The sequence below is a fragment of the Coturnix japonica genome, chromosome 1 (assembly GCF_054131305.1).
Source record: "Coturnix japonica strain WE chromosome 1, WE-NBRP24, whole genome shotgun sequence".
Classification (NCBI taxonomy): domain Eukaryota; kingdom Metazoa; phylum Chordata; class Aves; order Galliformes; family Phasianidae; genus Coturnix; species Coturnix japonica.
In genome coordinates, this window is record NC_140663.1 from 96,212,498 (window position 1) to 96,229,199 (window position 16,702).

The window sequence follows — 16,702 nt, forward strand, 5'->3', positions numbered from 1 at the left end:
GCAGGCCGCATGCGCACTTACCACAGGCTTCCGGTAGGGCTGAGAGGAGCCGCGGGGTGATGGCCGGGATGGTGTGTGTTATGGGGCGGGTAGCGGCTGTGCTGCGCTGTCTGCTGGTTGTGGTGATCCCGCTCTGTGTAGGTGAGTACGGTGCAGCACGGTAGTGGAGGGGGGTTGCCGTCGCTGGGCTTTGGGGGAGGCGGGGTGGAGGGGGAGGCGGTGTTGTCTCTGGGAAACGGGCTTTGGGATCCCGTTAGCTTACTGCGAAGGCGCCTCGGAGCCTGAAGTTCAAGTAGGGAACCGAGGGGGAGCAGCGCTGCTGGATTTCAGGGGGTGATCTCACGGGTTTCTTGAGGCAGGACAAGAAGAAATGATTTCAAACTAAAGATACAGATTGGAAGAAGTTTTTTTACCATAAGAGTGGTGAGGCAGTGGGTGCCCCATCCCTGCAGACACTCAAGGTCAGGCTGAACGGGGCTCTGAGCACCTGATGGAGCTGTGGGTGTCCCTGCTCACTGCAGGGGGGGGTTGGACCAAATATCTTCTGAAGGGTTCCTTCCAACTCAAACAATTCTGTGATGACCTTTAGAGGGTGTTTTTTGGTTGATTTATTCAACCTGAGTTGAATATAAGGAATGTAAGTTGAACTGATTTGGTTGTGAAGGATCAGAGGGTCTGGGGAGAGGTGCATTCTTTTTGTCATTGAGCCAGCCAAAGAAAGTGGAGCCTTTGGAGTAAGTATTACCTTGCACATTGGGTTTCTAGCTAAATCATGAAGCTTCTCTGGGAATTAACTGCTGCTGAGTTCACTCCTTGACTGCATGGTTGTTGTTCTTCGTTTGAATTTAGGAAAATGATTTAGGGAAGCAAGTACAAAACACTGGAAATGGGAATTACTGTGTGTGAGGTTAGGCGGTATCGCCTATGCACATCTGTGTTATTGAGAACAATGTTAAATCAACATGAAGTACTGGGGAAAACCGGAAAAGTGTTGGGGTGTAGCAGTGCTAAGTAGAATGAAAAGGTTGGGTCATGTTTTCTGTAAGGCTGAACTCCATTTACAGAACTCAGCTGGAGCACTGTGACCGGTGAGTTACATTGTTCCAAGAGAGTTTATTTGGAGAGAATGCATAAAACAAGAATGGCAATTATTCAGAAAACTAGCAAGTTTGACATACAAGGGACAAAGAAAGCAGGAGATGGAGTGAGAAGGATGGCAGGGGCTTGGAACCTTCAATAAGTAGTTATTTAAGCTCATGTAAGAAATTTGATTTCCTCATGAAGGTGTTAGATTGAATTCCCAGGGTTGTCCCTAAGGATCAGGAGAGTTTTATAAAGCAGTAATCTGTTGTTTTTTTTCCAGCCAGGGAGTGGAGGAAGATGCCTAATCACATTCAGGACAGATCTATAAGTGCTATGGGGTTGTGGGTGTTTTGCTTCTGTATTTACATTTTGCATCTATTGAAGCCAAAAAAACATCTGGTTTAGTGTTGGTTTACAGCAGCAGCTGGCAGCGGAACAGGAAAGAAAACAGCAGCAACTACGTGGTGATACCTTCAGCTTAATGGGACAGCAGCTTGTAGCACTGAGTTTGTGTGTTTGACTCATTTCATAAACCAGGCAAGAGCTGAGCACGTGCAGTCCTGAGGGAGGAAGCCACACAGACAAAGTGCTCGATGAAGCGGCAGTTTCATTTGTGCAGAGCAGAGCTGCATGTTTTGATGCTTCTTGGCCCCTGAAAGCAGCTCTTAGTGCCTGATTTTAGCAGTTTGTGAGGGTTACAGAAGAAGCAGTGTCAGGCTGGGCTCAGTGTTGTTCCAGCTTGTGTGTTCTCAGAGAAAAGGGGCAATCAAACCTGAGGCTCATGACAGTCTGCTTTTGGGCCTGTTACTAAAGCTATCCCTTCTGAATTCACTGTCCAGCCATCAGAAAGGCTTGTGATGGAGTTCAGAGTGATTTCCTTCTCTTCCGGATTTGGAGAATGTATACCAGAATGGCTTCTGCTGTGAACACGCTTATTCAAATAGGCCTCAAAATGCAGCAGTTCCTGTGAGGAAGTATTGCTTGGCAACTTTTGTGATAGTCTTAAGTCCATTTCCCATGTCATACCAGCCTTCACTGCCTACATTATGGTTGGAAAAGCTTTTGAACTCTTTCTCTTACAACAGAACCTATGGGAGGTGAGGGGAAAGGGAGAGAAGGTTGTGTAAGTAAGTGAATATCCTCATTGCAGTGAGCTTCCTTACCCATCCTGCTGCTTTTAAAGGAGATTATTTGATACTTTTATCCAACAGCAGAAAAAGATTGTGAGCTTCTGCAAAACTACTGAATATATTTAATGCTCTTATATTCCACTTCTAGATAGGGTAAAAGCATAGCCTGTGGTACAGGGGCTGCAAGAAAGTAGGGGACAGACTCTTTAGCAGTCTTGTTGTGATACAACAAGTGAAAATCTCATTTAAGGTAATTCTATGTGAGGAAAACACGCTGGATGGGATTTATGTTCAAGGCTGTGCATTGATTTGTTGGCAGTAATGTGTGGCACAAAGTCTGACGTACTGTCTGTTCCACAGCTGTGAAATGAGAGCATGAGGTCAATCCCGAGTGGTTTGCAGCTGAGCTCCAGATGTGGGATCTAACCAATAAAATAAGGCATAAATGCATTCAGATTGCTTATAATCACCCATAGCAGTGAACTTCTTGTGCTGAATGTTACAACTGTGCATGCTTTTAAAAGGGAGATAGGAGGATAATTATTTCTCTGTACTCTTTTTAACAAAAGTATTTTCTCCTTAAATTATGTCAAAATTATTTATCGCAATCCTTATGTAGCTTGATACTGTCTTTTTTTTTTTAATAGGCCAGACTAATCTGCAGAGTCCTCAAGATATTGAGATTTATGCTGTAAATACTAATTTCACCCTAAGGTGGAACTACACTGGGGATGGTACCAATGTGACATTTTCAGCACAATACCAGTGGTAAGTAGTAACTTCATTCCAAGCCACAGATATCAGACCTGTAGTTGTGTGGAAGAGTAAATTGGTTTACTGATTGACTTATGCCTCTTGATGCTGCCACATAAAACTTCTAGGAAGATATTTCTTGACGTAGAATCCAAGAATTGTCCTTCAATTTCTAGTTCATGTGTAAAATTAGATTGTTTCTGATAGAGAGGTGTTATAAACACAGAGCACACTTTGTAGTAATTCTCAGTGCTGGGTAATAAAGTGGTACACTTGGAAAGTTAGTTTTTAAATGTATTGATTCTTCTCTGGCTTTTTTGAGCTAGGTTGTGTCAACACATGCAAACTACATTTGAGAGGGGCTCTTTGTTGCTGTTCTCAGCCACTGTGTTCACACGTTGAATAAACCAAGTGGGTTAACTATCAATCTACGAAGTCTGATATGATTGGGTAAAAAGGTTGAACTAATAACGTGGTAGATTAAAGTAATGAATTAAATGGCAATATCAACTGGAGGCTTGAATTAAGGGGTGATATCAAGGCTGACGAAATAGATATCAATTACATTGGTGCTAAATGCTGGGCAAACTAATACCAACTGGCATTTAGAAAAAGGTGAGGAAAACTGAGGACTTAGATTTTGTTTTATTTTTATTTTTATTTTATTTTATTTTTATTTTATTTTATTTTATTTTATTTTATTTTATTTTATTTTATTTTATTTTATTTTATTTTATTTTATTTTATTTTATTTTATTTTATTTTATTTTATTTTATTTTATTTGTATTTTATTTTTATTCTCTTCTTGCAGCTTTGATGATCTACAAACAAATGAACCGGAATGGAGGGAATTATCTGGTTGTCAGAATGTCAGTCACACAGAATGTGACTTTTCTTCAGCAATAACTGCATACTATGATGTGCATCACCTGCGCATTAGGGCTGAACGAAGGGAAGACAAGTCACCATGGTCTAGCATTTTTGAAATGGTTCCATATGAAATAGGTATGAGCTCATTACATATTGCAACATATCTAGTTAAGTGTCCTTCTGCACTTTACTGTGGGTTATACGTAGTTTCTACTGCTTACAACAGCATAAATTAGAGACTTTCTCAACCTTAAAGTAATGTAAGGTATTTATAGGCGATTTCTGGAAAGGGAAAAATATTGGTAGTGGTGCTGTTCTTCTGAGGGATTATTCTATCACTCTGTCTTTCTAGATTCCATAAAGCCTCCCTGAAATGGACTTTCCTGGAGGTCTTCTGCTGACCTCTTGACTTTTCATTATAGAATAATGAAGGAAGGCTAGTGGGCAGTACTATTGGATTGATTTGTTTGAGCTACATTTCTTGCCCTGCTTATTTTAATATCCAATCCAGCTTTTTCATTCCTTTATGAAAGACATTCATCAGTAATATTGCATTTTAATTTCAGGCAACATTGTCATATATTTTAAGTTAGATTTCTATGAGTTACTGCCTGAGAAGAATTAAAACTAAGATCCAATTCCTGTAGTTTTGTTACAGCCTTGAATGAGTTGAAAGATACTAAGTCACAGTAGCTGTGTATTATTAATGTAACTTAAATGTTAGTTTGTTTCCCTCTAAACGTTTACCATGTGTTTTCACATTCGCAGCTCTGATTGGTCCCCCTGAAATAGCGTTGCAGTCCATAAATGGAGACATTAAAATTAAGGTTTCTCCTCCAGAAGCAAATCAGGTCCGGAAAATATGGCTAAATCCTCTGCTTTTTAAATACAATGTAGTTATCTGGGAAAATTCATCTAATGCAGAAGAGGTATGATTACATTCTGATTTTTCTTGACCATAACTGCTGGACCTTTGCGTTAATTGTTTAATGCTCTAAACTTGAATTGTTTAATTATATAGCTTGTTTCGTTACGTGACTGTATAACTGTTGCAATGTGGCTGAAAAGTTGTTGTTTTTAGTTAGTTTGTTTGCATTTCTAGAGGACTGTTTCAGATATTTTATGAGAACTGCTGTATTTCTCTAAAATCCTGGAGCTAGTTTTTAATGCATGAGGGATGGAAACTCACATGAGCTGGAGCAGCCAGCAGGAACAGGGAAAGGAAAGAAAGTTCAAGGCAGTGGGAAGAAACACTTACTGTAGGATATAGGAGATAAAGGGGAAGAGCGAGATAAGAGGTTAATTTGGTCTTCTGGAGTTCTTATAATTCAAGTACAAGCTGTGTGTCTGACATGTCTGGTCAGCCAAGTGGGAAGAGGAGGAAGTGTTTGTTCAGTAGACTGAGGAATTCAAGTGCAGTAAGTTGGGTTTCATATAGAGCTGTGTTGCATTCCTAAAACTGGAAATTTAGTTTCATGCATAAAGGAGCAAAGTTAGAAACTTCCTTTCAGCACTGAATCAGCCTACAGATATTGTCCTTTGTTCTTTACTTTGGCACTGCTTAGGGAGACCTGGGGAGGGACTTTTTATAAAGGCCTGTGGTGACAGGACAAGGAGAAATGGCTTTAAATTGGAAGACAGTAGATTTAGACTAGATATTAGGAAGAAATTCTTTACTCTGAAGGTGATGAGAGAATGGAACAGGCATTGGTTGCCCAGTGAGGTTGTGGATGCCCCCTCCCTGGAGGCATTCAAGGGCAGGCTGGATGGGGCTGTGAGCAGCCTGGTCTAGAGGGAGGTGTCCCTGCCTATAGCAGGGGGTTGGAATGAGGTGATCCTAAAGGTCCCTTCCAACCCAAGCCACTCTATGGTTCTGTGACATTATACAAATAGGCTGAAACCCGGTGGGGGGGAAGGATACTTAAAAATCAGCTCGTCTTGTAGGGCCGTTATCTTCATATGCTATGCACAAATCTCTCTTACAGGTCAGAATTCTAAAGATTTTACCTATTGATGTAATAGAAGGTCTTGCTCCAGAGACTACCTATTGTTTGAAAGTTCAAGCAACTATTCCTCTGGACTATCAAGAAGGCCTGTTCAGTCCAATTCATTGCATTAAAACCACTCGTAAAGGTAAAGTGTGAAGTCATCTTAGTTCAAACAAGTTCCTACTTTGGCATAGCAGCAATCAATACAGTTATTTAGAATGTTATATTTTAAATCAATATAAAATGTTGCCTGTTGATCTTGGAAGTTTTTATAGTGCACAGATGTTTTCACTTGGAGGCAAATTCTGTCCAGTAATTTGGACTGTAACAACTATTTTCACTGTATTGGAAAACTAGATTTTTTTTGCATTTGTGACTTTGAATCAAGAGGAAGGGGAAGTGTGTGTTGACAAAATACTTTTTGTATTAGGTAATAAATAAGTGCATGTGAAGTGGAGCCAAGCTTAGAAGAATGTCTTTTATGCAAGCTTTTTGGACTTCATTGCTTATTCTGAAGGATTGCTTTGTGCAGCTTGCTTGCAATTAATAGCTTGTTTTGCATGTCTACATTTAAATTTTTCTGAGTGCTGTTCAAGAGTCTTTAAGTATTCCTAAATATTTATTTCAGGAAAAATTACAGTGTGGGAATGTAAAAAATTAAATGCTAGATTGAGTGGATGGTACATCAAAACTGCTTTGTGTTTATTTGTGTATATTTTATGTAGTTTCCAAGGCAAGTCACTGCTGGACTAAGTTTATTTCTACAAATCTCCATGCATCTGTCCTTGATTTTAACTGTAGCGAATTTAACTAATGCTTTTATTGCTAAAGGCTTACATTCTGTTGTATATACAGCATTTCAGTTTGTCATCTTTTTTATTCAAACATGATTTTGATTGTTTTCTTTAACTGTTCTGCAAAGTTCCTGAATGTGTACCGTGACCATTTGTGTGAGAAATTGCTGTATGTTATATAAAGGTTATTACTACCCAGTAACTTCTGCTTTTTGTTTTGAGCAGTGAATGACCTTCTTTGTCCAACGAATGTGAGAGTTTTTGCTTTGAACATGAAATTCTATCTGCTTTGGAATAATCACTATAAAGAACACGTGAACTATACGGTGCAGTATCTCACGTGAGTTAAGCAATTTCCATATCTCTGTCAACCTGTAGTGTAGCTCTAGATGTCGTATGCTGTCATTTATAAATGCTTGCTAGAAGTTAAATACTTTGTAAATGTGTTTTAACACATTCTATGAAACACTGAATGCATCTAGTGCCTTTTAAAAGGATTGCGTGTGATATAATTGACTTCTCTGTATATTCTAAGTAGCATTTTTTTAAGATACAAAGTTTGCATTTCCTTGTACCTTTATAAATGTGAGGAAATTAGATAATGAGAAGTCATGAGCAAAATGCTGTTGTTCAAGGTTTCGGCTGTCAACATATTTGATTACTTCTGATCAGATTCCACCATTTGAAAAAGAAAAATGCCATGGCTGTATGCTTGCATCTTAATGGCTAGTCGTGTGTGGAACAAATACTGTGACTGGCATCAAAATGATGAGAGAGAGCTCCAAGAGCAGCAGCATTTTGGAATTCCTTTGACGTGACATAAAAATAACTTTGTAGAACTCATTGAAAAACCTGAATGTGAACTGTAGAAATGTAATTTTTCTAGTGAGGACTGAGTAAGGCACTCGTTTTTACTTCCTGATATACTTGACTTCATTGTTTCAGTTATTAATAGATGAAATAGTTTTCTTGTTTGTTTGTTTTTTAAACTTTGTTGGCCCAACATCATAAAAAACATTAAAATATCTCTTGCAGTGGGTTCCTAAAGAATCTTTATGATGATTACTCCTCAAAGTGGCAGAAGGTATCAGAATGTGAGAACATCGCTGACATGAAATGCAGTTTGTCATCTGTCATCCAACCTACTTCAGCATCTCATTACTTCCGTGTGCAGGCCATGAATGAATATAATAAAACATGTTTGTCTAAAGACATAAAAGTAGATCCTCTGGTAACAAGTAAGGAGAGATTCTTTCTTCATTTTTTTCATTTCTCAGCCAACTTGTACTTCATGCTATGTGAGTTGCTCTGGATGTGATGCCTCCTATTTAATTCCATGGAAACTAACACAGATAAAAAGATGAGAGTAACACTGTTTGTTAGAGCAGATTCTCAGCTAGAAAACAATATTTTTCGACATAGTCACTATGGTTAGCTGTAATTTTCCATTGGTGATGAACAAGAGTTTGCATGCTGCGTTTATAAATATCTACAGCAATGGAGGTGGCTAATGTGACCCGCAGTTTCACAGCTGCTGTGATGGTATCATTGCTAGGAAAATGTTGCCCATGTGGTCCATCCTGCATTGGCCTGAAGAGATCAGGTTGCCCAGGGTCTTATCCAGCTTTATCTTGAAAGTGTCCAGGGACAGGGTATCAACCACATCACTGGGCAGCCTGTTCCTGTGCCTCACCACCCTCACTGTAAAGGATTTTTTCCTTATATCTAACCTAAGTCTACTCTCTTTGAGCCTGGAACCATTTCCCCTTGTTCTGTCACCACAGATCATGCTAGAGACTCTGTCCCCTTCTTTCCTGTAGCTCCCCTTTAGGTACTGATGATGGATGAGCTAATTGAGACACACTTCACTTTGTGGTGTGACAGCTATGCATGGCTGTACAGAATGTGCCTTATCTCTCCCGTTACCTCTGCTAAAATGCACCACCCATTGCCTCACTGTACTCACATCCACTCTTTGGTTTCCATTCAGCAAGTGTCAGTGAATGTCATTGCGTGCTATTTTTTCCATACAGAGAAATTCAGCAACACACCTTTGCTTAATGTGCACTTCCATGTCAAACACCATTGTGTCAGTTTGCCTCTCTGCTGCCATCTGTCACACATCAAAAAAATGAAATGGGATGTTGGTGGGAAGGTTCAGTCTCTACTGCCACACCACCAACATTTGCCTTTGATGTTGTGGGTCGACATAACAAAATAGGAGGCAGTACTTTCAGAGCTGCCCTTGTATATGCAGATACAAATAGGTAAAGCTACTAGTCGAGTCAGGGTTTTAAATACAAATTTTTAAATAATTTTGTAGATTTAAATGGCAGTGTTTTATTCAGTGTTGTTGTTTCTACTCTGTCAATCTTATTTTTAACCTTTTTTTTTTTTTTCTTTTGATGTCTGAAGATGAAATTGGCCCTCCTGATGTAAAGGTGGACATCAGTGATGTTTTGCTGCATATCAAGATTACTCCTCCAGGAGGACCTGCGAATGAAATCATGAGTGACCTTTACGATTTATCTTACAGCATTTTGTATTGGAAGAATTCATCAGATAACGAGGTACGAATTCATCAAGTGCTTAAAACAGTATGTGCAGTTTGCTATGCCATAAATACTACGTTTAAGTTCTCCTCAAGAAGCTTATTTTTGGAAGAGGCGCGTACACGGTGTGCCAGTCATTCTGCCTGTTTGTTTGCCCATTTTTGTGAAAGATTCTTTTACAAAGTCTAGCACTACACCTTGAGGAGATTTTGATCTTTGTTCATTCACGTGGCCATGTAATAGTTTAGTCTGGGGAATGTAGTTTAGTCTGGGGAAAAGGAGGCTGAGGGGAGACCTTATCGCCCTCTTCCAGTACCTGAAAGGTGCTTACAGTGAGAGTGGGGCAGGTCTCTTCTCACTGGTGACAAGTGACAGGATGAGGGGAAATGGCCTCAAGTTGCACCAGGGCAAGGTTAGGTTGGATGTTAGGAAACACTTCTGTACAGAAAGGGTGGTACTGGAATAGGGCGAAGTTGAATCGCCATCCCTGGATGTGTTTAAGAGCCGTTTGGATGTGGTGCTCAGGGATATGATTTAGCAGAGGGTTGGTAAAGTTACGGTACTATGGTTAGGCTGCGGTTGGATTTGATAATCTTCAAGGCTTTTTCCAACCTGGGTAATTCTATGATTCTAATGATTTTGTAGAGCTATGCTCTGAGTTTATTCATAAAGATTCCTGCCTCTCAAATGCTTATTTCTGTATTTGCAGTTTTATACCTCCACGTGTCATAAAATAATGAAGCCTTGAATGTTTCCAGTTCATGTATTAATACATTTCTCCATAGTCTTTAAATGCTTCTTAGAGCAAAATGTTATTTATCATAATTGGTTAATATGTGTGTATATAAACTTGTTGGAAAATAGTAACTGGAAGGAATTTGATTTTGCACAGAGTATGTCAATTTTGAATTGTAAAATGCTGGTATGGTGAAAATGGTATCTTCTTGGCAACAAATGTTTTCTGAATGGGCTTGCTTTAGAGTTACGTGGTTCTTCTGTTTTATTCAGTCTGAGTGCAGAATGATGTCCAGCTACTTACAGAATTACTTCTTCGGCAGAGGCAGAGACTCTCGATTGGCTGAGTGATTCTTGTAATATGCAGGTGAACCTTACTTTGCTCTTTTTCAGGAAGTAAAAATGAAAGAAACAAAACAGACAATAGCGACAATCTCTGATCTGACACCCTCGACTCTGTACTGTGTAAAAGTACAAGCATTCTCAAAAGCTTACAACAAAAGCAGTGATTTCAGCAAAGAGGAATGCGTAGGAACACCTGGAGGTAGGATGAACTTGGGACTTGTTACACATATGAAATCGAAACTGTTAACACTTCACAGGCCTTTGCAGTCTTCACTAGTTAGGAAGTATTTGCGTCATGGCATAATGGCCTTACCGAGTCAGCACCCATTTGGGCGGAGGTCTTATCAGCAGTCCGCCACTGCTGCTTGTTCTATCTCATTGCTGTACTGATACGACTTCTGTTCTGACCTGGACAAAACTGCAGTGTGGTTATTCCATGGTACATCTGACTTTAGAAACTGCCTCAGAATAGTCAGTGTAATGATTATGAATTAAGTTTAATTCCAACTTGTTAGGAGCAGACTTTAATATCCATTACTTCCTTAATGTGGTTAGGAGGGTGCAGGCAATCCCTAGGTACTACATTTTTACAAATATTGTATTCTTGATTTGTCTTAATTATTATTTGAATTAACTAAATTAATAAGGAATCCTATTCTAAAGTGTGAGGGGACACTTACAAAAACACTCAGACTCTTTACTGACTTGTTTGCACATTCTGTGCAAAATGAAAATAGGTTTGAGAATGGTTTGTATTCAGTCAACATCAGGGCATGTTAGATTGTTGAATTTAATTTGGCTGGTTATCTTTTAGTAAGAGCTTTTAGTGCTAGAAAAAATTAAGAACTGTCTAAACTGACTTAAAACTAAGAAAATTTAATAATCATACTATTATTTTCTCATATAATAAACTTCTGTGATTTATTGATTCATATAATCCTCACTTCCTGTCTTCATTAAGCCTAAAAATAATTGTTACCTTTTTCTATTTTCAAAAATAAATTCTTTAATTGTTCGACTGGTTAAAGATTAGATTTCCCCCATATTTCCCCATTATGCTTAAACCTATTTAAGACCAAGAAGTATGCTCCAGCCTCCATATTAGGATAGAAAGTCACATGGATTCCCAGATGTTCTTATATCTGTGTGGAATGCTTTTGTTCTCTGATCATTTGTACTAACTGGAAATAGAGATTAAAAAGACCTGATTCTCTCCTCTAGATTATTTGTAAAGTGTTTCCTGTTATTATAGTGTGTTTAATTTCCCTTCAGTTGGTTTGTTTGATCAAGGCAGAGAGTACATTGCAAAGTAGAATAGAGGAGGTGAAAAGGAAGCTTGCAGAACTCCTGAACTTAATCACTGAACACCCTATAACTATTCGGTTGAAGGGTTTATTTAATGACAGTTATTTTGCTATCAAAAGCTGCGTTCTGCTTTCTGTGCTTCTACCACGAGGTTCAAAATTTAAGCCTTAGAACTAAGCCTTGCCTGTTAGAAGCCTTTCTAAGGTTCTTGAGTTGAAACAGGAGAACAAGACTGTGTTTGAGCATTGAAGTGAAATTTATCTCATCTTTCTATACGTATATAGGTTTCTATACTTAAAGAGGTTTCTATACTGACAGTGTAAAAAGTCAAGCTGGTGTCTAGATTGTGGAGCATGTTTTTTGATTGATTTATTCCTAGATACTGATCTGAAAGGAATGGATAAGTTGCTTGCTAGATCTCTTTCTTGATCTCTGCTGCCTGGGCCACAGTCATCTGAATCTTAGAACTGCATTTCTTTTCCTGTCAAAGAAAATCTTTTGTGCTCCTAGAGGTCTTTCAAGTCTGGCCAGTCTAATAATTTCCTGGCTAAAAATTCATCAGCCAACTTCACTGTTTTAATTGCCCATTCTTCTTCCACAACCCATGGAAATTTCTGTAACATGGAAACTTTTACTCCTGTATTCCCATTAGTTTCATGTTATGTTGCCTGTGGCTAGAGCCAGCAGAGTACCAGATTTATGTACATCAGGTGCTTAATGATAACTGTCTGTGGGCAGCCTTTCTGTCCTGCTGTCTGGTAGTGAGGGAATCATTGGATTTTGGTTCTGATCCTGTATGCAGATGCCTGTGCTCTCATATTTGACGAATCTCTTGTGCTTTGATTTTAATTAAATTACTGAAGGTATTAGAATGACGTTGTTTTCATAATGATCATTGTGCCTGACTATAGTGGTGTGGGAATGTGAAATTCGACGATAAGCACTGCAGCAGATTTGGAGAACATCTGTTTTCATCATGACAGTTCATTAATACCTAGACTAAATGTTGCGTTTGTTGGTTGTTTCTTTTTCCTTCTCTAGGTAAAAGTTTACCTCTGATCATTTTAGCAACATTTGCAGTTGCGCTGATTGCTGTCTTGATAGTGGCATCGCTGCTTATTTTTTTCCTGTATCAAGCCTATAATAAAATCAAATACATGTTCTTTCCTTCATGCCGGACTCCTTTGAACATAGAGGTAAGATGAGACTTTTCTTATTTATTAAACAGATGCATTTTTAGAAAAATGAGCAAAAAATATTATGGGAAAAGAGAAGTGATTCTGTTGTCTTGTATTCTTACAGATGATTTGTGTCCTTTCTAGCAAAATGCAGGAATGCCCAAGGGAAAAATTGGGCAGTATCAATTTCTAGAATTATGCATATCACGTGGTGGTTACAGTGTCTTACTCACATCCTTTCATTTACCAGCTTGAGACTGTTTTCTTGCTGCATAGAACTTGATTTTTATTGCTTCTAGTTTGTTTGTTTTTTGTTGTGTTACACCTCACTAGTTTCTCTGAAGGTTTCTTTGGGAGGAAATCATGAGCATCTTCGAGAGGGGAATTGACTGAGAGCACCTCTGCAATGAAGGACCTGGGGATACTGGTTGTGAGCCGGCAATGTGTGTTTGCAGCCCAGCAAAGCAGTCATAACCCTGGACTGCCTCAAAAGTGGCCTAGTCAGCATGTTGAGGGAGTTGACTGCCTCCTTTAGTGCTCATAAGGCTCTACCTGCAGTACTGCATTCAGGTCTGGGGCTCCCAATGCAGGAGGGCCATGGAGCTGTTGGAGCACCTCTAGAGGAGGGCTGGGTCAGAGGCCTGAAGCACCTCTCCTGTAAGGAAATGCTGAGAGCTGGGATTGTTTGGCACAGACAAGGCTCTGAATTATTATGGGTTATTTGGATCAAGGGAATCTTTGTGGAAGAGAATTGAATGAAACATTACTAAAATAAAGAGAAACCAAATCCAGCTTAGGAAGCTGGTGAAAGCTGGACATTGGAAGTATCCTTCAGCTTTGTGTATTCTATGAAAGTCATATTACATTTCTGACACATCTTCCATGTGTTTGTATCCTCTGAGAGGCTACGCGATCAAAGAACTGTTGTTGTTGCCCACCCTTTAAAACTCAAAGGAAGTAAAAATGCAAGTCCAATCTTTGGAGGAAATTTTGATGTAGCAAATATCTGTCATCTCCTGACATGATGAACTTATGGTTCAAGTGTCAAAAAGGGTCATTGTGCAGCTTGCGAGCTCTGCTTTGCATTGTACTTAATCCCATTCTAGAGTACACGGGTTCACACGTAAATGTGGCTACATTTTGGAATGTGGGTAAATCACAGAATCGTGATTCTATATTTTGAAGCATGTCCAGAACTATTCCTCACACAGCTTTCTTCAGTGTTTCTCAGACCATTGACTTGAAGGCTGTGTGGCCTTCCTAACGTATCTCCTTCTTGTTGAGGCTCTTATGACATGTAATGTGAAGAGCTTTCTGAATACAGATGAAAACTAACACTAGTCTCATTGTTTACAGTGGCTAATCTGAACTAAATTTGTAAGGCAGCGTTTTAGCTCTTCTGTTCAGTAGAATACTGATAACATAATTAATACAGTTATTTTATAGGTGAATGTTCATCTTTCTTTGTGCTTCTGTTTTTGCAGGGCTTTGGAGGGCAGCTCTTTAGCAGTCCGTATGTGCCTACTGCAGAGGAACCAGTAGAAATTTGTTACATAATTGAGAGCAGCATCACAGAAGAAGTAAATCAAATTGATCTTAAAGACGACAGACATTTTAAACACGGCAGTCGAGATTCGGGGAATTATTCTTACGATGATAATACCTCACAGAGCAAAGGGTCAGAAGAAACGCTAGGAAAAGACATACTATAACTTCTATGAAAGCCAAATGCAAATATGGGACCAGCAGGGGCATAATAAACACTTGAATTTTTTTATATTATGAAACTCTTCGGCCATATGAAGACTGTATGACTTTGGGATCTTTGTTCCGAAGTTTCCCAATCTGCACTTTGTTACTGAAAAGTTACATACCTTCTGTGCTGCCAGCTAACTGCAGTTAGAGCACACTGGAGTTCTGGTAGCTTACACCATGTTGACTGAACGATGATGATGACTGATGATAAAAGGAATACTATCTGAATACAGACAAGATCTGTATGCTTCGTATACTTGAACATGATAACCTTGGTGAAAGCCTACTGTGTTGCACAAGAAGGATTTCTCTCTTACAGGTTTATTTTGAGTGTCAATGTGTACTTTGATAGAGTCCTTAGATTATTTTTACACAGGCAGAAGAAAGTTGATGCCAGATACCATTTCAGGCACTTCTCTGTCGACTTCCAGCCCCCTTGGAGACAGTGTCTTTTAAGTCAGTAGGTCCAGAGCAAAGTATGCAAAGAAGACAGCAGACAATCAATGAGGCAACTCCTCCAAGCATCCTTGTGAAATGGCTGCCAGGTGCTCCCAGTGCCCGCTTCCATGCGTGTGAAGCTGTGTATCGGGGTGCTCGTCTCCCACAGCACTGAGTAACATGGGCAAGTACCAGGTGGGAGAAGGCACTCCGCTGTGGAAAATACAGTTGTCACAGTGGAAGCACTTTGTAAATAGAGGTATGGTCAAATTGCATTGTGCTGCCTTTTAGGGTGGCAGCCAATGAATACATAAAATAACTGAATAATACTTGGAAAAATACTTCAAAAATTACTTTGATGATAAGGCGTATTGAGAGGAATATCCTGCTCTTTTCTTCCTCCTCTCTCTCGTGGATATGCAACCAGAAGTTTAGAACTCTTGTAACTGAATGGGATTTGCAAATCTTTATTCTGTATGTAGAAATATCCAAGTCGTATTTCGAAAACGCCTTCTAACAGTGTGGTGAGGACACCGTCCTTCAAAGCTTATCCAGGTCAGTCTTTTCTTGCCAACAGCAATCTCTTTGTACAGACTGTAAGGATGCTGCACTTATTGTTTGCATACCACTTCCTTCTTTCAAAGTATTTCTATTTTTATAGATCATTTTTTATGGCAGAATGGGCGTAGAATGAAGCAGGTTTGAGTTACATGTGTGCCATTGTGTATTACAGCAAGCAGCTGCTGGTGATTTTCTATTTTTTAATTATCATTTTTTTAATTTCAAAAATGTGTTGTAATTTTATAACTTTCATGTGCCAGTGTTCATTGAAGAACTTAATAAATTTTGCACATTTACTTCTTTAATCCATCCTCGATTCTGTCTGTTTCCAAATAGCGGCACTGAAGCTACAGCATGTTGGAAATCCCCATGATTCTCTGTTATTGTCCTTCCAGAAAAACACATAGAAGCTAAATGAGAACTTGTGTGGGAACCTTGCATTGTTTAGGCAGTTCAGAATGGAAGTGCCAATTCCACTGTCTGAGTCAGAGCTTAAAGTGGCAAATGGGAATGTCAGCATCCCACCCTTACAGAATCACAGAATTATCAAGGTTGGAAAAGACCTAGAAGATCATCCAGTCCAACCATCACCAATACTTCCCAGTTAAGTCATATCCCTCAACACAACATCCAAACATTCCTTGAACACTTCCATGGTCGGTGACTCCACCACTTCCTCCTCTTAGAGGAGACCTCCTCTTAGAGACCTCCTTAGTGGTCTTTGGTAAGAGCCTCCTCTCTGTGAATGGCTGTGAAGGTAGCAGATGAAGGGCGGTATCAAGTTAACTCTTTCTGCAGTCTATTCAAAGTAATTTTGCTTCAAAGTCAAATTTGCTCTTCCTCTGTGAGAATGTGACTTGTTTATGCAACTGTTCCTGCTTTATGTTCAACATTGTGAGAATATAGAAGAAAATGAACTGTGATAGATGTGTACGTTTATGTTGAGACATGCCTACGTACACACGTTTATAAAGGATGAGTGCTTCTAAGATGCATCAGCTCTTTCTAATGTTTCCAGAAGCAGCCCAAACAAAACTTTATTATGGAAACGCTCACTCTGCTTATGCAATATCTAATAAGCAGGAAAAATTAAGTTCTTATGTGTCTGACTCATTCCCTTTCTTGTTTTTGTGTGCATCCAGAAGTATTGGAAAATAAACTGGTAGAATTTCTGCAGCTTTGCTTCTAAGCTGAGTTGATCACAAATGCAGAGA

General features: G+C 39.3%; 1 protein-coding gene across 1 annotated transcript; it reads left to right on the top strand.

Moving 5' to 3' along the window:
- Nucleotides 1-35: 35 nt before the first annotated feature.
- On the top strand, nt 36-15,793 carry IFNAR1 (interferon alpha and beta receptor subunit 1). The gene is made up of 11 exons (XM_015881560.2): nt 36-141; nt 2,861-2,981; nt 3,779-3,972; nt 4,606-4,766; nt 5,823-5,970; nt 6,845-6,959; nt 7,655-7,857; nt 9,035-9,189; nt 10,300-10,450; nt 12,598-12,752; nt 14,219-15,793. Exons 1-11 carry the CDS (start codon nt 60-62, stop codon nt 14,444-14,446), a joined length of 1,713 nt encoding a protein of 570 aa, XP_015737046.2. The 5' UTR covers nt 36-59; the 3' UTR covers nt 14,447-15,793.
- Nucleotides 15,794-16,702: the final 909 nt, after the last annotated feature.

Bases quoted from the DNA above. Each gene is read 5' to 3' on its own strand.
- IFNAR1 (XM_015881560.2), top strand. From the start codon at position 60: ATGGCCGGGATGGTGTGTGTTATGGGGCGGGTAGCGGCTGTGCTGCGC. The intron at 3,973-4,605 runs GTATGAGCTCAT...TCACATTCGCAG, and splicing joins AATGGTTCCATATGAAATAG to CTCTGATTGGTCCCCCTGAA. The intron at 12,753-14,218 runs GTAAGATGAGAC...CTGTTTTTGCAG, and splicing joins GGACTCCTTTGAACATAGAG to GGCTTTGGAGGGCAGCTCTT.